We start from the raw sequence: 25816 nt of genomic DNA, 5'->3' as shown, positions 1-25816 counted from the left end.
GCCATTCATTCAAGGTGCGCCTTATAATCCGGTATGCCTTGTAGGGCGGAAAATACGGTATGTTTTTTACCTTCCTTATTATGCATTTTTGACCGGTGCGACGTATACTCCGCAGCGACTTATAATCCGAAAAATACGGTAGTCAGTTCGAGGACGTCAAAGTGTTGTCACAGCACTGACGTCATTAGAGGGCGACCGTGGTGTGTAGTTAAAGAAATTAGAATAAGGGATGCTCTCTCCAAAAGAGCACAAGTTGCTATGTTTTTTGTCCTCCAAGAGAGTGCTTTCAACACACCACACTTCGAATTCTACACTAAGAACACCTTAAGCTAATACTCGTGCATGTGTTAAATATGTACGTAATTACATCATTACGTAGGAGAAGCCGTGAGAGGGCGGGATATACTGTAAAATACATTGGAAAGTTGTTGCCCTCGACATCTGGCTAAGCGAAGCAAACAATCTCTTTAAATATGAACTTTACGCCACAAAAACAACTGCAGACATGAATTGTAGATAAGACTAATATTTGTAAAAGGAAATCAACTGTAAACAAACTTTTTCTAATTAGTGTCACGATCGCAGCTGCTGGCACTCGTTACGTCAATCAAATGTTTTTCTTTGTCTTTCACCGTTTAGTTCTTCATTTGTGGACCCCTCCAGATGTAAAGACATGATGTCCCTCCAATTGTTTCTTCTCTAAGTATTGTAAGTGTCAAAATGAAATGGCATGATTTAGGGCTGGGCGATATATACGATATATCGCGGGTTTGTTTCTGTGCGATATAGAAAAAGACTATATCGTAATATTCGAGTATACGTTCTCACGCAGTTGCTTTTAGCTGCGTGCATTACACTACAGGCATTTCTCACTCTTTCTTGTCTCTCCTTCTCAGACAAGCAGGCGCACAAACTTACACACGTCACATACTGTCACGTCATACGTCACATACGTATACGCCCTCGCCCAGCAGAGAGGTAGCAGACTGAAGTTAGCTGTGATGCTAACGTAGCCGAACGAGTGGTAATACAAGAGAAAGAAGGTGCGGATCTGGTAACAAATGAAGGAAGAATTAATTCCCAATAAAAACTGCAGGGGGGTCCAACATCTGGCGGTGGTTCGGCTTCAAGTGGGAATATGTCAAACAGACAACTGTATTTTGTCAAGTGTGGGGCAAAAGGGTTGCTATAAAAAGTAGCATTACTGCTAATATGTAGCATCATTTGAAAAGTCACTCGCTAGAGAATGAAGAGAATTTCATAACGTCTGTAGTAACATACCACATAGTGGAGGACGAATACTATTTGATTTCCTATTATGCAGCTCATTTTTATTCGACACTTAAAATGTCTCTGACAATCTTGCACTTTATGTTTTGAACTTTCACAGTATCATGTTAGACCCGCTCGACATCCATTGCTTTTGGTCCCCTAGAGTGAGGGGGTTGCCCACATCTGAGGTCCTCTCCAAGGTTTCTCATAGTCAGCATTGTCACTGGCGTCCCACTGGATGTGAATTCTCCCTGCCCACTGGGTGTGAGTTTTCCTTGCCCTTTTGTGGGTTCTTCCGAGGATGTTGTAGTCGTAATGATTTGTGCAGTCCTTTGAGACATTTGTGACTTGGGGCTATATAAATAAACATTGATTGATTGATTGATTGATTGATTGATGTTTTGGAAATGACAAGAATGTTTGTGCCATTTTTTAATAAATTTAATAAATACACTTTAGGTCAATTGACTTAGTTGTGATTTCCCTCTCTGCATGAAATATTAAAAGTAGCATATATGAATGCAGTATGAAGAAGAATGTTTCAATGTAGACACATAGAATCTTCATACTGCTGTGATTATATGCTTCAAGTGTCAAGTGTTCATCGAAGGCCAAGGCAAAATATCATAATATATACCGTATATCGCGATATGACCTAAAAATATCAAGATATTAAAAAAAAAGCCATATCGCCCAGCCCTAGCATGATTAAATGTGGAATGGCATCTAGTAGGACAGAGGACTTAACGGTATTTGAAAAAACTAAGTATAACATGATTTGTACAAAAATATTTTTTTAAAGCGATATTGTCAACACCTCACATAGGATAGTAAACAGAAATGTATAAATACAAGTTCCATGAACTCACCATCTGTCCGAATAGGGAAGCTCCAGCTGTGGCTTAAAGAGTTTGACTTGCTGCTCCTTAATCACATGATTGAGAACCTCCCGGTCAGACAGGTGTGGATATGGTTGCGCGGCATTCTCCAACAGTTCCCACAAAGTGACCCCCAAGGCCCTACAAAACCACAATAAGAGGATGAATAAGAAATAGTTTTTGGTAAAATAAAGCTATGCAACACACTATCCTTTGCTGACCTCTAGTGGTTGAACTTTTTCAATGCCTTTACGTGCAACTAAGTGGATTTTAGTGCAAACAGCCTTCAGTGTCAAAACACTCCATGCCTGCTAATCGGTCCATCAAGTGGACTGAGATGCACTGAATGACTGACGCAACATGTAGGGCTACTAGGTGCCAAACTTAAACCATTACCTAATGAAGAGCCAAGTAGCTCTTTACAAGGGGAACATTTTGACATGTCTTTATTCAGACAGACTCTTGTAACAAGAACTACCTTGCGTAACACTGCAATTTATGAGCGGGAAGCATTTGGCAAAGGAGACTGTCTCGAGTACAGGGCAGTGCAGACAGACGCTGCCTAAGTGCCATGAGAAATGACACAGACTGCTCTTGACCCTCCCATGAGAACTATACAGTATTCACAGTGTAACATAATGTTTCTTGATGTCATTGGAATTGACCCGCAGTCACAGAAAGACATGCCAGTGAGAAATATTCTGTACCTACCAAACATTGCTGGGCTTTGTATGCTCCATAGTGACCACACCCCCGTGGCGTTCACCCACAAGTTCGGGAGCCAACCAGCGGAGTGGCGCGAATACATCGTCCTCTGTGATGATGTAATCCTCCTATAGTGACAAGGGAAAATAATCAGAGCAGGACTTCACAAACAGCATATCACTCAAAAGAGAGTTTATTAGCCCGCAGAAGTGATTTATGTTCTGGTGCAGGCGATGCACGCTCACTCTTGACTAGCCAACCTCTACAGAAATAGACTCACCGGGTGACCTTATCTTACGAGTATTAAATTCAAAGTGACACATCAGCAGAATCTAAGGACTGCTGCAGACAGCAGGGCACTGGCACAGTTAGCGCAGCTTGTCACGTCACCACAGAACTATTCAATTGATAGCAGGAAAACTGCATTTTTCTTAATAGTATCTTTTTTGCATGTACAACTAAATCACCATAAACGTCAGGATACAATATTTAACTATTTTTTGAGCACTTTCCAGAAATCATGGCACCAGTCGACTTAATCAGTCATTTGTTATTGTAAACAGTAGGGCTGCGAATCTTTGGGTGCCCCACGATTCGATTCAATATCAATTCTTGGGGTCACGATTGGATTCAAAATAGATTTTTTTTTCAATTCAACACGATTTTCGATTAAAAAACGATTTTTTCCAGATTTAGAAGGATTCTCTATTCATTCAACACATAGGATTTCAGCAGGATCTACCCCAGTCTGCTGACATGCTAGTTTACAGGCCTGGCCAACCCGTGGCTCTTCTTTGACCGGTTTCCTTCGGCTCTCACATATATTGATGAATCGTTTTATTTTTGTTATTTTTTCCCTCCGTAGTCGATGGCAAAAAAAATCCCACAACCCAACGTCGTTTTCCAACTGGAAAAAAAATTCTCTTAAGGATGTTCAATATTTATTTAAGTTAATTTATTGCTTACAGAAATAAGTTAATTCATTTTTTTGTTTTGTTTATTTATTTAGGATAACTTAAAGTTATTTAGTTTCCAATTACAGTTCAATGGTGACCAATTCTACAGTAATGTGAAATAAAAGTTTAAATCCTTATAAATGGTTACTTGCAATTTTACTATATATTATGATTACATTAAGTTTTTATCGGTTCTGTCCTTAGTTTAAGAGCATTATGTAGATGAAAGCTCTGAGTCTGCATAAAATGAAATACTTTTTAAAGTAAGTTATTATTATTGAGACAAGAATATGTAGATTGACAGTCTAAAAGTAACATGTCTTCCTTCACAATGTTTTGCATTTTTATCTAGAGAAAATAAAAATCTCAAATCCAAAAACACATTTTAAAGAGAAAAATCTCAATTATTTTATTCCACAAAATTGTCCAGCCGAGTAAACGATTTGTGTCAAGTTCGCTCTCAAAGTAGAAATGAAAATATGAAAATGAACACAGGACGTTTTTGACAGTGTTTGTATTTTTTTGTCGAAGTTAAAGGCAAGCCAGTCAGTCCTTATATGTCAGGCGTCATTAGCGCATTTCCAAGCTTCAAATCCTTATTGCTTGGACTTGGTTGAACTGGAATGTGTGTCCGTGTGAGACCGTGCACACAATGTTCATTGTTGAACATCACTGTGCTAGTAGAATAGTACATTTTTGTAAAAAGCTTTTATAATTGTAAAGGACAATGTTTTATCAACTGATTGCAATAATGTAAATTGGTTTTAACTATTAAACAAACCAAAAATGTGACTTATTTTATCTTTGTGAAAATATTGGACACAGTGTGTTGTCAAGCTTATGAGATGCCATGCAAGTGTAAGCAACTGTGACACTTTTTATTTTTTTTTATTTTTATAAATGTCTAATGATAATGTCAATGAGGGATTTTTAATCACTGCTATGCTGAAATTATAACTAATATTGATACTGTTGTTAATATTCATTTTTGTATCACTACTTTTGGTTTGTTCTGTGTCGTGTTTGTGTCTCTTCTCAATTGCTCTGTTTATTGCTATTCCGAATTTTGCTGGGTCAGGATGGTTTTGGAATTAAGATTGCATTGTTATGGTTTTGCTGTATATTGTATTTGTTGGATTGATAAAAAAAATAAAAAAAATAAAAAAAAAGATTTAAAAAAAAAAAAAAAAAGAGAGAATCGATTCTGAATCGTGAGAATCGCAATTCAAATTCTAATCGATTTTTTCCCACACCCCTAGGAAAGAGTCTAGTTTCTTACTTACTTTATACGCATAAGGCCCAATTCCATAGTCTCCCACTTTGATAGTGAGATCGGTCGTGAGGTAGCAGTTCCTCAGAGCTAAATCACTGAAACAGAAACATGTGTACGACAGACACGTTAGATAAATATTGACTTGTGCATTGGTTCTTTAAACCGTGCAAACTAAAATAATGCAAGAACAAAAAGTGATTAAGACTCTAAAGGCCGAGGTCTTTTGCCCTGCAACTAGACATACGCAGTGGCTATTCCTGACTCATGCATACAGTAGCAGGATATTCTTTATTGAGAGAAATACAGTCTGTAAAAAAACTATTTACGTTATCACCAGGAGAGGTCAATGTACAACACTTTGTTGATCTCCGTCTATCTGAGTGCATTCCCAAAATTCACATATGGTAAAAAGGTATTTGACAGGGAAGCACTAGGGTAACATTTAGACCCCGCACTCTCCTAATGACAAACTGCTGACACATGTGTTCTTGTGTGCACTGGGCTAAGCTAGTGTGTCAAAGCCAGTGAAACCTCTAAGATAGATGGTTATTTATTTTAAACCCCTCTTGTCCGTGATCCTCTGCAGTTGGCTGCGTTCCCAACACTGGGAACCCCAGCAGGAAGTGGGTCTAAATGTTAACCCTAAAAGGCATTTTGGCGGTATAGCTGCAAAAAATGTTGTCACTGGAAAACTGCACAGTTTTGAAAATAGTGCCATTTATCTGCTTACATACATTAAATACCAACCGTATGAATGTGTCTTTTGCTTGGGATTCAAAACAAATCCAAATATTATTTGCAGCACAGCACAGGCGCTAATACATTTTTACTGTCTAAACATGTACAGGATTGCACACTCAAATCCTTTAAGTTGTAACAAGGATTAAAACACAATAAAAAAAAATAAAAAATTGGGGGCTATCCTTTTACATGCAAAGAGCGGAATCATCATATGCCTCCTGGCAGCAGACAGCTGACACTGTGGCAATGCATCAGAGCTGTGTAATTGGAGTCTCCGGAGCTTATTCCGAGCATGCAAATAGAGCTGATGAGCTGAACATCGTATGTTACCATGAGCCGCTAGTTCGCGACACCCCCTCCCACCCGCCGTGTTCCCTGCTGCTTGCTGCCGGCCAAGCATGCAGTGCTCACTGCGGCAAAAGAAGCGCCACTACTCCTCTGGGCAAACTTTTTTTGGAGAACACCGCAACTCAAGCTCTCAAGCAGCGTATATTGTGGTTATGAGCTAATAGAGCCTGATTGACATCGGACATAATGTCATCCAATATATGCAGATGCATCTTATACTTTATACCAGGGGTCACCAACGCGGTGCCCGTGGGCACCAGGTAGATCGAAAGGACCAGATGAGTAGCCCGCTGGCCTGTTCTAAAATAGCTCAAAAAGCAGCAATTACCAGTGAGCTGCATCTATTTTTTAATTAGTATTTATTTACTAGCGAGCTGGTCTCGCTTTGCTCGACATTTTTAATTCTAAGAGGGACAAAACTCAAATAGAATTTGAAAATCCAAGAAAATATTTCTAATACTTGGTCTTCACTTGTTTGAATAAATTAATTTATTTTTTTACTTTGCTTCTTATAACTTCCAGAATAATAAATACATTTTAATTTAATTCTTCATTTTAGCTTTTGTTTTTTCCACGAAGAATATTTGTGAAATATTTTTTCAAACTTAATATGATTAAAATTTTAAAAAATTATTCTGGCAAATGTAGATAATCTGTAGAATCAAATTTAAATCTTATTTCAAAGTCTTTTGAATTTCTTTTAAAAATTTTGTTCTGGAAAATCTAGAAGAAATAATGATTTGTCTTTGTTAGAAATATAGCTTGGTCCGATTTGTTATGTATAATAACAAAGTGCAGATTGGATTTTAACCTATTTAAAATATCCATCCATCCATCCATCTTCTTCCGCTTATCTGAGGTCGGGTCGCGGGGGCAGCAGCCTAAGCAGGGAAGCCCAGACTTCCCTCTCCCCAGCCACTTTGTCCAGCTCCTCCCGGGGGATCCCGAGGCATTGTCAGGCCAACCATATTTAAAATATGTCATTAAAATTCTAAAAGTAATCCTAATCAGGAAAAATTACCAATGATGTTCCATAAATCTAATTTTTTTATTTTTTCAAAACGATTCGAATTAGCTAGTTTTTCTCTTCATTTTCTCTTCATTATTCTGGCAAATGTAGATAATCTGTAGAATCAAATTTAAATCTTATTTCAAAGTCTTTTGAATTTCTTTTAAAAAGTTTGTTCTGGAAAATCTAGAAGAAATAATGATTTGTCTTTGTTATAAATATAGCTTGGTCCGATTTGTTATGTATAATAACAAAGTGCAGATTGGATTTTAACCTATTTAAAATATCCATCCATCCATCCATCTTCTTCCGCTTATCTGAGGTCGGGTCGCGGGGGCAGCAGCCTAAGCAGGGAAGCCCAGACTTCCCTCTCCCCAGCCACTTTGTCCAGCTCCTGCCGGGGGATCCCGAGGCATTCTCAGGCCAACCATATTTAAAATATGTCATTAAAATTCTAAAAGTAGTCCTAATCAGGAAAAATTACCAATGAAGTTCCATAAATCTAATTTTTTCAAAACGATTCGAATTAGCTAGTTTTTCTCTTCATTTTTTTTCCGTTGAATTTTGAATTATAGAGTCAAAATTGAAGATAAACTGTTTTCTCCTCTTTTAAACCGTTCAATTAAGTGTTTTATTCATCATTTATTCTCTACAAAAAACCTTCCGTAAAAGGAAAAAAAATGTACAGAATGACAGACAGAAATACCCATTTATCTTCCGAGGATGTTGTAGTCGTAATGGTTTGTACAGTCCTTTGAGACATTTGTGATTTAGGGCTATATAAATAAACATTGATTGATATACATATGGATTTATTTATTAAAGGTAAATTGAGCAAAATGGCTATTTCTGGCAATGTATTTAAGTGTGTAGCCCTTCACATTAATCAGTACCCAAGTAGCAGCTCTTGGTTTCGAAAAGGTTGGTGACCCCTGCTTCATACAATCTAAAAGAAAGCATTAATCAATCAACATAAAAAAAACATTAGTAATGGAAGTCATCATATAAAGCATGCATAACTAATGGGCGTAGTAGAATGCTTCACGGTGTTTATGTCCTCTCTGCACTGAATAGCAAGCTGCATTCTCCCAAAGGCTGCGCTAAGCCAGTCGGACACCAGTAAGGTTTGCATGTATTGGAAGTGCTACCTGTGCAGGAAGTTGTATTTGTGAAGGTGAGTCAGACCGGCGGCAATTTCGCAGGCCATCCTTTGCAGCTGGAGCATCTCAGCACTTCTGAATGTCCAGTCCTGCTGTGACAGATAGCCTCGCAAATCCCCCTGCAAACACACACATAAGATGTCAACATGTTGCACATTGAGTGGAACTTTCTAGAGAGAAGTTGCATTGCTGTAACTCAGTGGTTCTCAACCTTTTTTCAGTGATGTACCCCTTGTGAACATTTTTTTAATTCAAGTACCCCCTAATCAGAGCAATGCATTTTTGGTTGAAAAAAAGAGATAAAGTAGTAAAATACAGCACTATGTCCTCAGTTTCTGATTTATTAAGTTGTATAACAGTGCAGAATATTGCTCATTTGTAGTGGTCTTTCTTGAACTATTTGGAAAAAAAGATTTAAAAATAACTAAAAATTGTTGAAAAATAAATGAGTGATTCAATTATAAAAAAATATTTCTACACATAGAAGGAATCATCAATTTAAAGTGCCCTCTTTGGGGATTATAATCTGGATTCATTAACTTAATTTTAAAAATTTCTTCACAAAAAAAGAAATCTTTAACGTCAATATTTATGGAACATGTCCACAAAAAATCTGGCTCTCAACACTGAATAATGCATTGTTGCATTTCTTTTCACAGTTTATGAACTTATATTCATATTTGGTTGGAGTATTATTCAATAAATATATTTACAAACGATTTTCGATTTTTTTAAATTTTGGAATATTTGTAAAAATCTCACGTACCCCTTAGCATACCTCCAAGTACCCCCAGGGGTACGCGTCCCCCCATTTGAGAAGCCCTGCTGTAACTGATGCATATCTTAGCTGGATACAGTGTGCAGAGGCTGCCACATGGGGGCAGTAATTTAATCAGTTTCCTCCTCCCAACTTTACTGAACTGTGGTAACTTAATCTAGTGTGATCCTTCTAGACAGTCCAGATTTAAGGGGCTTACAAGTGAAGGGGAAAAAGGAAGACGTCCCATGAGGGAAAACACCAAACCTTCAGCATACGTCATACATCATTAGTTCAGCAGCTGGCCCATCACTGATGTCAATCAAAAGTTTATTGGGGGGTATTATGTTTATCTTCATCGAGATCAAGGAATTACACGGGCCTTTGTGGTTGGACCGGGTCCTTGTGGGCTTACAACACTGACAGTTTACAAACTACAGAAGGTTATCGCCTGTATTTATGGTTCAACAATGCATAGCAGAGTACAGTAAGTAGTTTCTTTCTTCCTTCTTCTCAGCCACAATGTATTTAAGAACATTACGCCACAATTCATGTGCTGTGAAGGCGATTAGAGAGCAGCGCAAACCTCCCCAAGGAATGAGTTAAGAACATACCAAGTACAGGCTGTCCACACACTAGTCATGGGGAGCTTTTGTTACCAATGCCCCAGCGCGTGCTGTTACCGAGAGTGGGCTCGTGCATGAGCGCGTTTAGGAGGGGGTTCCCTCTCAGCAGCCCTCTTTAGGAATTGAGGAAGCATTGGGGGATGGAGATCAGTCAGTGGATGTCTCTGCATAGTCTAAGGCAGGGGTGCTCATTACGTCGATCGCGAGCTACCAGTCGACCGCGGGGGGTGTGTCAGTCGATCTCCAGCCAGGCTTTTAAATAAAATAGACCTAAAAATGAGTGATCATCAATCTTCACCAAGACGTCACTTAAATGACATTCACGGTACCGGAGGGTCTTGTGAGATGACGCTGGCTGCTGCAAGATCATTATTATGAAAATATGACCGAGAGGAAGGCCAGAAACACTTTTTATTTCAACAGACTCTCGCGCCGTACCTTCCGTCAAAACTCTAAAGGCCGACTGCACATTTCCTATCTTCACAATAAAAGCCCTGCTTCATGCTGCCTGCGCTAACTAAATACAGAGTCTCGGAAAACTGGCGTGCACAAGCGATCCCTCAGAAAGCTGGCGTGCACATCACTTGTGCACGACAGCTTTCCGAGACTCTTATTTTGTTAGCGCAGGCAGCATGAAGCAGGGCTTTTATTGTGAAGATAGGAAATGTGCAGTCGGCCTTTAGAGTTTTGACGGAAGGGACGGCGCGAAAGTCTGTTGAAATAAAAAGTGTTTCTCGCCTTCCTCTCTGTCATTTTTTCATATGAACTGGCAGCAGCCAGCGTCATCTCACAAGACCCTCGGGTGCCGTGAATGTCAATCAAGTAAGCTTCGGAATTTGCCGCCAATGTTTTTCTTGTAAAGTGTATGGAAGCTGGATGAATTAGATGCCAAAAAGCAACCACTTTCATGTGGTATTGTACAGAAAGGACAACTTTTTTTCTCCTCCATTTGAAAATGTGGGCGTTATCATCATTACTGTCTGATTCAAATCAATGCAAGTCATCAGAATCAGGTAATACACCAACTTATATTCTTGTCTTTGTGAAAGAAAGACATCTATATGTGTTACACATGCTTGCATTATCATTAAACAGATTTAACTAGTTTACAAAAATGTCTCTTTCATAAATAAATAAATATAAATGATATATATAAATGAGGTAGATCCCCTCGAGTTGGTCAATTGAAAAGTAGCTCGCCTGCAGAAAAAGTGTGGGCACCCCTGGTCTAAGGCAATAGAACGATTGCTATGTGAACATGTCCTAAAATGCAACGGAGGGGTGATAAGTACTCTGGTTCTCAGATCTCGCAAGCTGGCTTTTTCCAGTACGGGAGAAAATCCCTAGATGATACACACCATCACAAGTGTGTCATGTGTCGCAAAAGGTCATATTTTATTTGATGTTTATTGTCAACATACATTTCTAGCAGAATGCATTGTGCAAAGTGAGAAAGTCATGTGAAAAAATTAAGTCTCCTCTGTAGGTTGTGTTCAACATATTTTGCAAAGTTTTATAGTCATTAGACAAATGGTTAACGATAAATGGCAAATTAGTTAAGTCACACCATGCCCTTTTAAAATGTGTACAGAGATGCACCACTATTTTGTGGTGATTCATTGCAGTGGGTGTTCTGTAGAGTGCCTTGAGCACATTAGGTGTCCTTATTTTGTCCATATGAATAAATTGTGTTGACGTATAAAACCAGGGGTCGGGAACCTTTTTGGTTGAGAGAGCCATGAAAGCCAAATATTTTACTATGTATTTCCGTGAGAGCCATATAATACTTTTTAACACTGAATACAATTAAATGCATGCATTTTTAGGTAAGACCAAACATTTTAAGAGTATAATAAGTGTCTTCTTCTTTTTAATAACTTTGTTTTTCTGAAGCTTACCAATAATGAATAAAATAGTTCTTACCATTAATGCGACTTCTTGAACAGGTGCGGTAGAAAACGGATGAAAGGATTAAAATGTATGAGAATGTTTTATATTTTGAACGTTTTTTTTTAACACTGATTACCTGCGGAATTATTCAATATTTAACAATCGCTGTGTTTTTCAACCGCTGTGCCGTAGTACACTAGTGTGCCGTGGGAGATTATGTAATTTCACCTAATTGGGTTAAAACTATTTTTTTCAAAACAGTAATTATAATCTGCAAATGTGTCTTTGTTGAGTGTCTGTGCTGTCTAGAACTCGGCAGAGTAACCGTGTAATACTCTTCCATATCACTAGGTGGCAGCAGGTAGCCAATTGCTCTGTAGATGTCGAGAACATGGTATGTCGTGATCCCAATATGCGGGAGGCAGCGTGTAGGTAAAAAGGTATCAAACGCTTAAACCAAAAATAAACAAAAGGGGAGTGCCGCTAAGAAAAGGCATTGAAGCAAAACAAAGCTAAAACTGAACTGGCTACAAAGTAAACAAAAACGGAATGCTGGACGACAGCAAAGACTTCCAGTGTACGGAGAAGACGGCGTCCACAAAGTACATCCGTACATGACATGACAATCAATGTCCCCACAAAGAAGGAGTACGTCCGCAGAACTTAGTCTTGATTGCGAAAACAAAGCAGGTGCGGGGAATTGCATTCGAGGAATACATGAAACTACTACAGGAAAATACCAAAAAAAGAGGAAAAGCCACCAAAATAGGAGCGCAAGACACAGGAAAACACCAAAAAACTAAAAATAAGTTACGGCGTGATGTGACAGGTGGTGACAGAACACCTACGTTGAGACAAGAGCTATATTGATGCATGGTTGGTTATGGTTTAAATTCATATCCAACAATTGCGAGAACAACTTTTTATTGTCAGTATCGGCTACGGAGTTTCATTATTTTTACGTTTTCTGCTGGTGGTTTGCCTCGGAATTTTTCCAATGACAAAAATGTGCCTTGGCTCAGAAAAGGTTGAAATACACTCACTTATCGTGTTAAGTAATGCCAGCTAAGATGTATCTAAGAGCCACGTGCAGTCATCAAAAGAGCCACATCTGGCTCTAGAGTCATAGGTTCCCTACCCCTGCTGTAAGAGATGCTTTAGTGCCAAGGAACTCCCTGCACTTTGAGTTTTTGTTTATTTGTATTTACTTTCTTTTTTTTTAGATGAACATGCTGGATGCATTCATACAAAGTGCTGGGGATTGTAATGGTATTATTCTGAATTTTGACGCCAATATGTCACTTTTACTGTAAATGAGAATCAGATCCAAATATCGGTTATTGGCCTCTTTCACTACTAATTATCTGTATCGGCCCTGAAAAAAACCCAAAGATTGATTTCTAAAGCTGAGTCTTGCAGGCTTGATTACTTTGACTCAAACATGCAAACAAACAAAGCTCCGGAAAGCAGTCCTCACAGAAGAGCTTGATTGGATGTATAGTAAGTGATACGCTCCGGGTGTATATTTATTCATGACGCCTCCTCAGCAGCTGATTAGGACTAGAGAGGGGGTTAAGTAACATAATTTCTGAGTGAGCGTAAACATGGGGGCATCTAAAAATGTTGTTTTATTTACTTTCCATCCCTGTCATTTCATAAAAGTCATCAGTATGTCAGTACACTTGATGGATTAAAAGCATTTAAATCACCCTTCAATTAGCAACATCTAAAAATGTGATTTTAATTACTGTCCACTCCAGTCATTTCATGAAAGTCATCAGTATGTTAGTACAATAACTTCATAGATTAAAAGCATTTAAATCACCCTTATATTAACAAAGGCAATAAGGGTTTAAGGAAAGCAAAAGTCTGCCAGCTCGTGTCATATCCTCTGAACCAACTCTATTCCACCATTAAGCAGGATATGCGTACTTTAGAGCAGGGCTGTCATTAATCATCATGCTTCTTTATTTTGTTATCTAAAAGGGACAGGGTTTAATAGTTATTGTGGTGTTGTTTTTAGTCCTGTGAAAAAGAAAAAAAAAATGCTACTTTTGGTGATGTGTCGTGTGACACCCAAGTGCAGTGTTTTTCAACCTTTTTTGAGCCAAGGCACATTTTTTGCGTTGAAAAAATCCAGAGGTACACCACCAGCAGAAATAATAAAAAAACGAAACTCAGTTCACAATAAAACATCGCAATTTTTGGATATGACTTTAAACCATAACCAACATGCATCAATACAGCTCTTGTCTCAAAGTAGGTGTACTGTCACCACCTGTAACATCACGCCATGACTTATTTTGAGTTTTTTGCTGTTTTCCTGTGTGTAGTGTTTTAGTTTTTGTCTTGCGCTCTTATTTTGGTGGCTGTTTCTCTTTTTTTGGTATTTTCCTGCAGCAGTTTCATGTCTTCCTTTGAGCGATATTTCCCGCAGCTCCTTTGTTTTAGCAATAAAGAATATTTCAGTTGTTTTTATCCTTCTTTGTGGGGACATTGTTGATTGTCACGCCATGTCTACAACCTTTAGTCACTGCAGAAAAAGGCCATCAGGATTGTGTCCCATGTTCACTACAGACATCATTCAAATCCACTATTTATGGACTTAAAGCAACTTAAACTGAACGATGTGATCAACTTAAAAACTGCTCAAATTATGTTTAGGGCCTCCCAAAACTCTCTACCATCCAATATACAGAACCTATTCCAGGACAGAGATGATCAACATAGTTACAGTTTAAGAGGAAACAACAAATTATATTTGCCTAAATTTAGAACCACTTTAAAATTAATGTGCATTTCAGTGCGTGGAGTCACTCTGTGGAACAACTTAGGGGACCATTTAAAAATGTGTTCTAGAATGATTCAATTTAAAACACTGTTTAAAAAAGAAGTACTGAAGAAGTACGAGGAGGATAGAGAGTGATGCCCTCAGCACAGAGCGGTGAGAGTGGGGTGTATGGTCAGAGTGTGTTTGGGCCTGTGTGTTTTGTCTCGTCTTATAGCAACAGTGGTACTATCGTATTGTTAGTGTACAAGTTTTCTTGTTTTTGTTTATATAGTATTGTTCTTGTATTATATTGTTTATGTTAAATGTGGAATGAGTGATAGGGGTTGGGATATTATAAGCATCTGCTTCATCCAACCCCTTTTCAAGCCTTGCATGATTATCTCTGCCAAAATGTAAAAAAGAAAAGAAAAAAAAGAGTTTTTTTTTATTGTGCAGGTTTGAAAAAAATATTTCAATCAATCAATGTTCGGATGTACTTTGTGGACACCATCTTTGCTCCACAGTAAGTCTTTGCTGTTGTCCAGCATTCTGTTTTTATTTACTTTGTAGCCAGTTTTAGTTTCGTTCTGCATAGCCTTCCCTAAGCTTCCATGCCTTTTCTTAGGGGCACTCACCTTTTATTTATTTTTGTTTGAAGCATTAGACAACTTTTTACCTGCACACTGCCTCCCGCTGTTTCCGACATCTACAAAGAAATTAGCAACCGGCTGCCACCTACTGATATGGAAGAGTATTACACGGTAACTCTACCGAGCTCTAGACAACACCGACACTCAAACACAACACATCATTTGCAGACTATAATTAAACTACTATAAAGAATAATTACTAGTTTGAAAAAAATATATATAACCCACATAGGTGAAATTAGATAATCTCCCATGGTACACCAGACTGTATCTCACGGCACATTAGTGCGCTGCGGAACATTGGTTGAAAAATAGTGTAATGCATTCTATTACCACCACTGTGCCCACTGTTATTGTTTAAATTACATAACATGTACATGTGGTGGTAATGCTACAGTAAATTATTTGCTGAAGTTCACCTTGCGGACCAGATGCACATTCCTTTACATACGGTCAGATAAAATACCGACTTGGACCGAATCTGGCCCGTGGGCCAGGAGTTAGACACCTGTGCTTTTGAGGCTGTCACTCAGCATGTGGTATGTGACATGCTGTGGCCCAGCACCAGTTGCCTAATGTATTTTGACGTCTAAAATGCTTTGAGTCAGGGTTACCAGGCATGGGTGATACGGGACGGAAAAACCGTCATCAATCACCGGACCTGTCAAGGAGAAACGTCACCGTATGTCGTCTTTTGGGGATTCACCTTGTCAAGTGTGGAGCTGCAGTGTCACATTTAAACATATTTTGACATATGGCAGACGAGTGATGTGGAATTGAAGCTGCTAAATAATCAACTTCATATATTTGAATGAGCCTTCATACTTAGGTATAATTAGGTACACTTCAACAATGTAGTCAGGTTCAATATTAGTCCTTGACAAACTTCACATGATGATTATTTAAGTTTGTAGTTGTACAGAACCACAATGGATCACCTTAAGAGTGTTGCTATAGTATTACCATTTAGTTCTATCCAAACACGATAAATACTGTTATAAATCTGTCGACATGTCAATTAAAACGGACATATCTCCAATGACACACAGTCAATCTAAAGTAGGAGTCTTTCACTCTCCTTTCTGGTCTTAATCAGAGCTGGCTGGGTTATAGAACACAGTGCCAGGACACCGTCCAGGCACCTGACATAATCATGCAACGTCACGCAAATTTGGGTATGCTGAATTGAAACTGTACGGCATGTTAGTCATTACTTGTGCAGAACTATTTCTGTACAGACACAGCCAACCTCTAAAAAAAAAAGTTTCATCCTGTCACACCTATTTGAGCAGGTTGTGTAAATTCAATGTCTACTCGATGTTTGCACAAGATAACATCAAGCCGTTAAACTACTTGGGTGCCATTAACCAATGCTACCGCAGTAAACAACACGATAATTGGCTCTTGTACTGTGGTGTTTTTTAAATTTTGTTTAGTGTCCAAAATACGTGAGTCGCCCGTCGTAAAAATGCACAAACACAGCAACTGCTGGGGTAGACACTGGAGGAGCGTAAATGGAGCTCGTTGCTTTACTGGGTTGAGGTGGGAATGTGAGAAGTGTCAGGCTTAAATGAGCTATGTGACGAGAGGAGGTAAGGTGGATTGGGTTAAGAGAGGGGGGGGGAAGCAGCTACTCAAGAGGAAGCAAGTAGGGTCCTCCTGTCCACCCAGAATAGGTTGAGAGAAAGAGTAAATAAATCAGCTGTCATGACGTGGTCTTGAAGATATGTTTGGGGATTTAGTTAATGGGTCTTGAGTAGTCCAGATTGTCAATAGCACAGGTCAGCTATGCAAGTGTTTTAGACTAGATTTTAACAAATGTCTTGCCTAAGGAACTCTCCTGACGGAATAAATAAAGTACTATCTAATCTAATCTAATCTATTGAATGTGTGTGTGGTAGACTGACAAGACCTGTGGATGAAGACTTCTTACTCTTTAGATTACTAACGGCAATAACCACGGCTGTAAATGTCCTCCTCCATTGATCCATTTATATGCCTAAACCTCAAGAGAGAATCCATCCATCCATCCATCCATCCATCATCTTCCGCTTATCCGAGGTCGGGTCGCGGGGGCAACAGCCTAAGCAGGGAAACCCAGACTTCCCTCTCCCCAGCCACTTCGTCTAGCTCTTCCCGGGGGATCCCGAGGCGTTCCCAGGCCAGCCGGGAGACATAGTCTTCCCAACGTGTCCTGGGTCTTCCCCGTGGCCTCCTACCGGTTGGACGTGCCCTAAACACCTCCCTAGGGAGGCGTTCGGGTGGCATCCTGACCAGATGCCCGAACCACCTCATCTGGCTCCTCTCGATGTGGAGGAGCAGCGGCTTTACTTTGAGTTCCTCCCGGATGGCAGAGCTTCTCACCCTATCTCTAAGGGAGAGCCCCGCCACACGGCGGAGGAAACTCATTTCGGCCGCTTGTACCCGTGATCTTATCCTTTCGGTCATGACCCAAAGCTCATGACCATAGGTGAGGATGGGAACGTAGATCGACCGGTAAATTGAGAGCTTTGCCTTCCGGCTCAGCTCCTTCTTCACCACAACGGATCGGTACAACGTCCGCATTACTGAGGACGCCGCACCGATCCGCCTGTCGATCTCACGATCCACTCTTCCCTCACTCGTGAACAAGACTCCTAGGTACTTGAACTCCTCCACTTGGGGCAGGGTCTCCTCCCCAACCCGGAGATGGCACTCCACCCTTTTCCGGGCGAGAACCATGGACTCGGATTTGGAGGTGCTGATTCTCATTCCGGTCGCTTCACACTCGGCTGCGAACCGATCCAGCGAGAGCTGAAGATCCCGGTCAGATGAAGCCATCAGGACCACATCATCTGCAAAAAGCAGAGACCTAATCCTGCGGTTACCAAACCGGAACCCCTCAACGCCTTGACTGCGCCTAGAAATTCTGTCCATAAAAGTTATGAACAGAATCGGTGACAAAGGACAGCCTTGGCGGAGTCCAACCCTCACTGGAAATGTGTTCGACTTACTGCCGGCAATGCGAACCAAGCTCTGGCACTGATCGTACAGGGAACGGACCGCCACAATAAGACAGTCCGATACCCCATACTCTCTGAGCACTCCCCACAGGACTTCCCGAGGGACACGGTCGAATGCCTTCTCCAAGTCCACAAAGCACATGTAGACTGGTTGGGCAAACTCCCATGCACCCTCAAGAACCCTGCCGAGAGTATAGAGCTGGTCCACAGTTCCACGACCAGGACGAAAACCACACTGTTCCTCCTGAATCCGAGGTTCGACTATCCGACGTAGCCTCCTCTCCAGTACACCTGAATAAACCTTACCGGGAAGGCTGAGGAGTGTGATCCCACGATAGTTGGAACACACCCTCCGGTCCCCCTTCTTAAAGAGAGGAACCACCACCCCGGTCTGCCAATCCAGAGGTACCGCCCCCGATGTCCACGCGATGCTGCAAAGTCTTGTCAACCAAGACAGCCCCACAGCATCCAGAGCCTTAAGGAACTCCGGGCGGATCTCGTCCACCCCTGGGGCCTTGCCACCGAGGAGCTTTTTAACTACCTCAGCGACCTCAGCCCCAGAAATAGGAGAGTCCACCACAGATTCCCCAGGCACTGGTTCCTCATAGGAAGACGTGTTGGTGGGATTGAGGAGGTCTTCGAAGTATTCCTTCCACCTATCCACAACATCCGCAGTCGAGGTCAGCAGAACACCATCCGCACCATACACGGTGTTGATAGTGCACTGCTTCCCCTTCCTGAGGCGGCGGACGGTGGTCCAGAATCGCTTCGAAGCCGTCCGGAAGTCGTTTTCCATGGCTTCCCCGAACTCTTCCCATGTCCGAGTTTTTGCCTCCGCGACCGCTGAAGCTGTACACCGCTTGGCCTGTCGGTACCTGTCCACTGCCTCCGGAGTCCTATGAGCCAAAAGGACCCGATAGGACTCCTTCTTCAGCTTGACGGCATCCCTCACCGCTGGTGTCCACCAAGGGGTTTTAGGATTGCCGCCCCGACAGGCACCAACTACCTTGCGGCCACAGCTCCGATCTGCCGCCTCGACAATAGAGGTGCGGAACATGGTCCACTCGGACTCAATGTCCAGCACCTCCCTCGTGACATGTTCAAAGTTCTTCCGGAGGTGGGAATTGAAACTTTGTCTGACAGGAGACTCTGCCAGACGTTCCCAGCAGACCCTCACAATGCGTTTGGGCCTCCCAGGTCTGTCCGGCATCCTCCCCCACCATCGCAGCCAACTCACCACCAGGTGGTGATCGGTAGAAAGCTCCGCCCCTCTCTTCACCCGAGTGTCCAAAACATGAGGCCGCAAATCCGATGACACAACTACAAAGTCGATCATGGAACTGCGGCCTAGGGTATCCTGGTGCCAAGTGCACATATGGACACCCTTATGTTTGAACATGGTGTTTGTTATCGACAAACTGTGACGAGCACAAAAGTCCAATAACAAAACACCACTCGGGTTCAGATCCGGGCGGCCATTCTTCCCAATCACGCCTCTCCAGGTTTCACTGTCGTTGCCAACGTGAGCGTTGAAGTCTCCCAGTAGGACAAGGGAATCACCCGGGGGAGCACTTTCCAGTACTCCCTCGAGTGTTCCCAAAAAGGGTGGGTACTCTGAACTGCTGTTTGGTGCATAAGCACAAACAACAGTCAGGACCCGTCCCCCCACCCGAAGGCGGAGGGAGGCTACCCTTTCGTCCACCGGGTTGAACTCCAACGTACAGGCTTTGAGCCGGGGGGAAACAAGAATTGCCACCCCAGCCCGTCGCCTCTCACTGCCGGCAACGCCAGAGTGGAAGAGGGTCCAATCCCTCTCGAGAGAAGTGGTTCCAGAGCCCTTGCTGTGCGTCGAAGTGAGTCCAACTATATCCAGCCGGAATTTCTCGACTTCGCGCACTAGCTCAGGCTCCTTCCCCCCCAGTGACGTGACGTTCCACGTCCCAAGAGCTAGCTTCTGTAGCCGAGGATCGGACCGCCAAGTGCCCTGCCTTCGGCTGTCGCCCAGCTCACAATGCACCCGACCTCTATGGCCCCTGCTATGGGTGGTGAGCCCATTGGAGGGGTGACCCACGTTGCCTCTTCGGGCTGTGCCCGGCCGGGCCCCATGGGAACAGGCCCGGCCACCAGGCGCTCGCCATCGTGCCCCACCTCCGGGCCTGGCTCCAGAGGGGGGCCCCGGTGACCCGCGTCCGGGCGAGGGAAATCTGGGTCCATGGTTTTTCATCTTCATAAAGGTCTTCGAGCTGCTCTTTGTCTGATCCCTCACCTAGAACCTGTTTGCCTTGGGAGACCCTACCAGGGGGCTTTATGCCCCCGGACAACATAGCTCCTAGGATCATTGGGACACGCAAACTCCTCTACCACGATAAGGTTGCAGCTCAGAGAGGAGTCAAGAGAGAATATTCAGAATAAAACTTTTTTGTTTCATGAATCAATCTAAAATGGCAACACTACAGAAAAAGCACTGTTATTTCTTCACCAATGTTTTTTCTGCTGTTATTTAGTTTCGTAACCTAATGCAATTCTTTGTTAAGATTTCAATTTCCTAGTGGCCTTCCAGTTCTGTTTCTTTAATTTTGTGCACCAGATGCCGCTAGTTTTTCCCCATTTAAAGCATTCGGCAAAATGTTTCACTTTTTGTTTTCTGCAAGGGTGCCTTGTCACCAAAATGGTATTGATGTTTCAAATGGCGTTTAAAAAGATAATACAAAGAAAGTGCGTGTGGTATTGTATATTTACCTTATAGTAGCATTGTTTAATAGTGGAAACATGTACCATATTTTTCGGACAATAAGTCGCAGTTTTTTTTCATAGTTTGGCTGGGGGCGCGACATATACTCCGGGGCGACTTATGTGTGAAATTATTAACCCATTACCGTAAAATATAAAATAATATTTTTTATCTCATTCACGGAAGAGACGAAGAAAATGTCAGCAACCGTCACACACACGTCAACCAAAAAGAAGGGTCATGGCAGAAGTGCATTTTGGGTCATGGAATGCTAACTACTATATGCTACTGCCGTAGCTATTGAAATTGATCATTTCATCGTTGGTGGTAACTTATAAAAACTGAGAAGAGCTGAATAAAAATGGCACCGAAAAGGAAATTATGTACTGCAGATTACAAGCTGGACGTAGTGAAATATGCAGCAGACAACGACAAGAGGAAGCGGCGCATACCTTTGGAGTTGGCAGAGTTTCTTAGAAGAGACATCGAGGAAGAAGATTTCATGGGATTTATCGATTAGGAGTGACAGATTGTTTGGTAAACGTATAGCATGTTCTATATGTTATAGTTATTTGAATGACTCTTACCATAATATGTTACCTTAACATAGAAGGCACCTTCTCAGTTGGTTATTTATGCCTCATATAACATACACTTATTCAGCCTGTTGTTCGCTATTCTTTATTTATTTTAAATTGCCTTTCAAATGTCTTTTCTTGGTGTTGGATTTTATCAAATAAAATTTCCCCCAAAAATGCGACATACTCCAGTGCGACATATATATGTTTTTTTCTCTTCTTTAATATGCATTTTCGTCCAGTGTGACTTATACTCTGGAGCGACTTATAATCCGGAAAATACGGTAAACAATGTCTTTAAAAAATATTTACATAACAAATATAACTATTGTTTGATATGTATATTTTATGCAACGGTTGACTTGGGTATAGTTGGAAAAATATTTAATAGCGGTTTTTAGGAAGTGATTGTATTCTTAGGACCTCTACAACTCACCATTTCACAGTATTCAAAAACAAGCAGAAAGGGAATCGCTTCAACGCACTGTCCAAGGCACTCGAGTAGGTTTGGGTGCTGCAATACTCTTGAGGATAAAAGAGAACAACAAACATTAATGATTGTAGTCTGTACCTTACAGTATTACAATACATGACTAAAACACATGTATGACATAATATATAACTTGTATAAAGGAGATTTACCTATAAGGATCCCCCTGCTGCAGGAAGTCATTCTGCTCCTTTGCATTCGCATTAGCCTTCAGCTCCTTTACTACTACTCTGGTGCCACCTGGATCTGTGTAGATTTCACTCAGAATTACCTGTTAACACAACATGCAGCTTTTTAAAACAAACCACACACCATGTATTTAAAAAGTCTTACCTGGCCAAACCATCCATTGCCAATCTCTTGAATGTAACTTAAACTATGGCGGGCTACCTGGAGGCCAGTGGATCTTCCTGTAAATCCAACCACAGGTCAAAAGCGTAATTATTAATCAAATTGCGAATGGAGAAAAGAACATCGACGGTTTTCCAACCTGTGATGGGTGCATTGGTTTGGAGGTGCGGGGGCCCGGGTAAAGCTACGGGAGAGACGGCGAGGGTGTACACCTCGGCCGGTGACTGCATAGACGGCGTGTCTTCCGCTGGCGGGGTGAAGTCAATCTCATCTTCAAAGTGGTCTTCAAACTCCTGCATCAAAATATGTCAAAAGCATTCACCAATATAACCTAACTCACAATTTAGGGCATATACAACAAGTCTCTTGCAATCTCAAAATAAGACAGTCGTGGTCTTATTTCCAATCATTTCTACAACTCTTTTTTTTTTTTGTGATAGAGTGATTGGAGCACATACTTGTTCGTCACAAAAACAATCCATGAAGTTTGGTTCTTTTATGAATATATTATGGGTCTACTGAAAATGTGAACAAATCTGCTGGGTCAAAAGTATACACACAGCAATGTTAATATTTGCTTACATGTCCCTTGGCAAGTTTCACTGCAATAAGGCGCTTTTGGTAGCCATCCACAAGCTTCAGGTTTAATTTTTGACCACTCCTCTTGACAAAATTGGTGCAGTTCAGCTAAATGTGTTGGTTTTCTGACATGGACTTGTTTCTTCAGCATTGTCCACACTTTAAAGTGAGGACTTTGGGAAGGCCAAGAATTTATAAGTAATCCTCCTTTTTTATTGTCCCATTTACTCTTTGTAAAGCACCAGTTCAATTGGCAGCAAAACATAGATAGATAGATAGATAGATGGATGGATGGATAGATAGATAGATAGTACTTTATTGATTCCTTCAGGAAAATTAAAATTCCAGCAGCAGTGTACAGCGTTGAGATCAATTTAAAGAAAAAAATAAAAAGTAAATAATGGGGGTTTAAAAGGAAACAAAATAGAGAAATATTACAAAAAGAATAAAAACAATGGGAATAACAATATAACAGTAAAATAAGAATATTACAAGACAAAGTAGGCAGTAGTGACCATGTTATGAAAACGTATTGCACTGTTAATGTTTTGCATCCCCTGTCATCCTAATACGCCCCGTCCCCCGTCCCAGAGAGGAGTTGTACAGTCTAATGGCGTGTGGGACAAAGGAGTTCTTGAGGCCCAGAGCATAATACTAATACCAACCTTGCTTGACGGTAGGAATGGTGTTTCTGGGATTGAAGGCCTCACTTTTTCTCCTCCGAATATATTGATGGGTATTGTGGCCAAACAACTCAATTTTTGTTTCATCTGTTATCACATAAGACTTTTTGGAGGAAAGTTCTGTGGTCAGATGAGACAAAAATCATCGTACGGAGGTTGGGTCCTGGCCGCAGTTGGGTGTTCCAACAGGACCATGATCCCAAACACACATCAAAAATGGTAAAGGAATAGCTAAATCAGGCTAGAATTAAGGTTTTAGAATGGCCTTCCCAAAGTCCACACTTAAACGTGTGGACAATGCTGAAGAAACAAGTCCATCTCAGAAAACCAACATATTTTGCTAAACTGCACCAAATTTGTCAAGAGGAGTGGTCAAAAATTCAACCAGAAGCTTGTGGATGGCTACCAAAAGCGCTTTATTGCAGTGAAACTTGCCAAGGGACATGTAAGCAAATATTAACATTGCTGTATGTATACTTTTGACGCAGCACATTTGCTCACATTTTCAGGAGACCCATAATACATTCATAAAAGAACCAAACTTCATGAATGTTTTTTGTGAACAAGTATGTGGTCCAATCACTCTATCACAAAAAAATAAGAGTTGTAAAAATAATTGGAAACTCAAGACAGCCATGACATTATGTTCTTGACAAGTGTATGTAAACTTTCAACCACGACTGTACATGTGTTAATCTACTTTTAATGTAATATCAGATGGAGCACTGGGTCTTTTGGCCAACTGTGGTCAGGCTAAGCGCACCCTGGGAGTCTCACCTTGAAATTGATCTCCCTCTTCTTGCAGCAGGTCACACAGTTCACTAACAGCACCACCAGGGCCACCAGCGCCGTCAGGGAAAGCACCAGAGACAGGGAGAGGGACACATACAATGGGTCGCCTGTGCCTCTGTCTGCAATGTCAAAACAAAACAAGCCATGAGGTGGTAAATCAATCAATTGAATAAAAAGTCACCACTTTTAAATGTCATACAAAAGTGTACCAGGCACCACAGTATGATTATTTCAACAATAAATACAGATTGACAATGAATGCAAGTAAGGTCAAAACAGCTTTTACTTTCAGGTTTATCTAGGGCTAGTGTGGGCAAACACTCTCCACCCCACCCTCATGGAAAACGGTGGGTGTGGGTTTGTGTGCCTCGAAGCAGCTGATGGGAGGATGCTGCTTGCCCAGCACTTCCAAAAGTCAGGTGAGACCGAAGCCATGCGAGCCGAATTCATCAAATTTCACACACCAGTATCTACTAATAATTCATGCATTTTGATGCATGACCAATTTCCAAAGATGCGCAGCACATTGTGAGTATGCCTCTCTTGTTTAAATAGCATCATGACAAATCTAGAAAACAGAACACTGGCAGTTAATATTCTTGAGACCAATTTTGACTAGACAGCAAATTCTTTCACAATGTCCATCTTGGCTGACCTCCCAAATATCACTGCCCATTTGAAAGATGAGACCACTGGTCACTGTGTGATGCAGTGAGTCAATAGTCAAAAGATGTTTCAGAGTCAATCCCTCATAGTGTCAGCTTTGATTTTTTGCGCGTAAATCCTCGTTATTGGTGCACAAAGATGGAGCAACCACTTTTGAGCATATCAAAGTATCTGAAATAGGCTGGGTATGTGTGGGATAAACCCATCTTTGCCAAAAGTTCAGCTAGGGTTGCACAAATAAAATTTCAATCGCAATCACGATTTTGGATGCTACAATCAACTGAGATAATGATATATATTACAATATAAAATATTTTGCATATAAATAATAATATAATTGTAATATATTTCAAAGTGGGTTATAAAGTTCCTAATTTAGCTGCTGACATATGAAGTAACAGTGTCATTATCGGTTTAATTATTTTCTCAAAACTATTTTTAATCTACTTCCTAATTTACTACAAATAATTGGTTACTTTCTGCAGTTATATTGTTCTATCTTTATTTCTGTTTAAATGTAATTAACATGTATTCCTATTATAATATTTTACATTAGTTTTGGGAGATACCACACATTTGGGTATCAATCCAATACCAAATAATTACAGGGGTAATTATAGGACATACCAATGCTAATACATCAACATTTCAAGATCACTGACTAATTTGATCACAATTAAAATGTAAAAAATACAGACAACAATATCCATGCATCCATTTCTATACTTGTTATATTTACTAGGGTCGCAGGTAAGCTGAGACCTTGTAACAATGTCAATTAAATATTTAAATGTATTCCTTATTACCTTTTATTACAAAAAATATTTTGAGTCAATACGGCAAAATAACTGAACAATAGCAAAAACTACTACAGGCTCTGATTTAAATATTTTCGTCCAGGGACTTAGT

General features: G+C 40.8%; 1 protein-coding gene across 3 annotated transcripts in view; it reads right to left on the bottom strand.

The window, feature by feature from the left end:
• The window catches only part of lmtk2 (lemur tyrosine kinase 2), a 70295-nt gene that overhangs the window by 26247 nt on the left and 18232 nt on the right, over positions 1–25816 (bottom strand). For all 3 annotated transcript variants that reach the window (XM_061885097.1, XM_061885098.1, XM_061885099.1), the window contains exons 2-10: positions 24227–24360; positions 22327–22480; positions 22170–22246; positions 21989–22107; positions 21783–21870; positions 8331–8461; positions 5095–5179; positions 2862–2983; positions 2142–2291 (exon numbers count right to left, since the gene is read on the bottom strand). In XM_061885097.1, coding sequence (XP_061741081.1) covers positions 2142–2291; positions 2862–2983; positions 5095–5179; positions 8331–8461; positions 21783–21870; positions 21989–22107; positions 22170–22246; positions 22327–22480; positions 24227–24360 — 1060 coding nt within the window. The remainder of the gene's footprint in view (positions 1–2141; positions 2292–2861; positions 2984–5094; positions 5180–8330; positions 8462–21782; positions 21871–21988; positions 22108–22169; positions 22247–22326; positions 22481–24226; positions 24361–25816) is intronic.

The sequence above is a fragment of the Nerophis ophidion genome, linkage group LG23, assembly GCF_033978795.1.
Source record: "Nerophis ophidion isolate RoL-2023_Sa linkage group LG23, RoL_Noph_v1.0, whole genome shotgun sequence".
NCBI classification, from domain to species: domain Eukaryota; kingdom Metazoa; phylum Chordata; class Actinopteri; order Syngnathiformes; family Syngnathidae; genus Nerophis; species Nerophis ophidion.
Note: the sequence above shows the minus strand (reverse complement) of the source record. Positions and strands in the feature narration are given on the sequence as shown.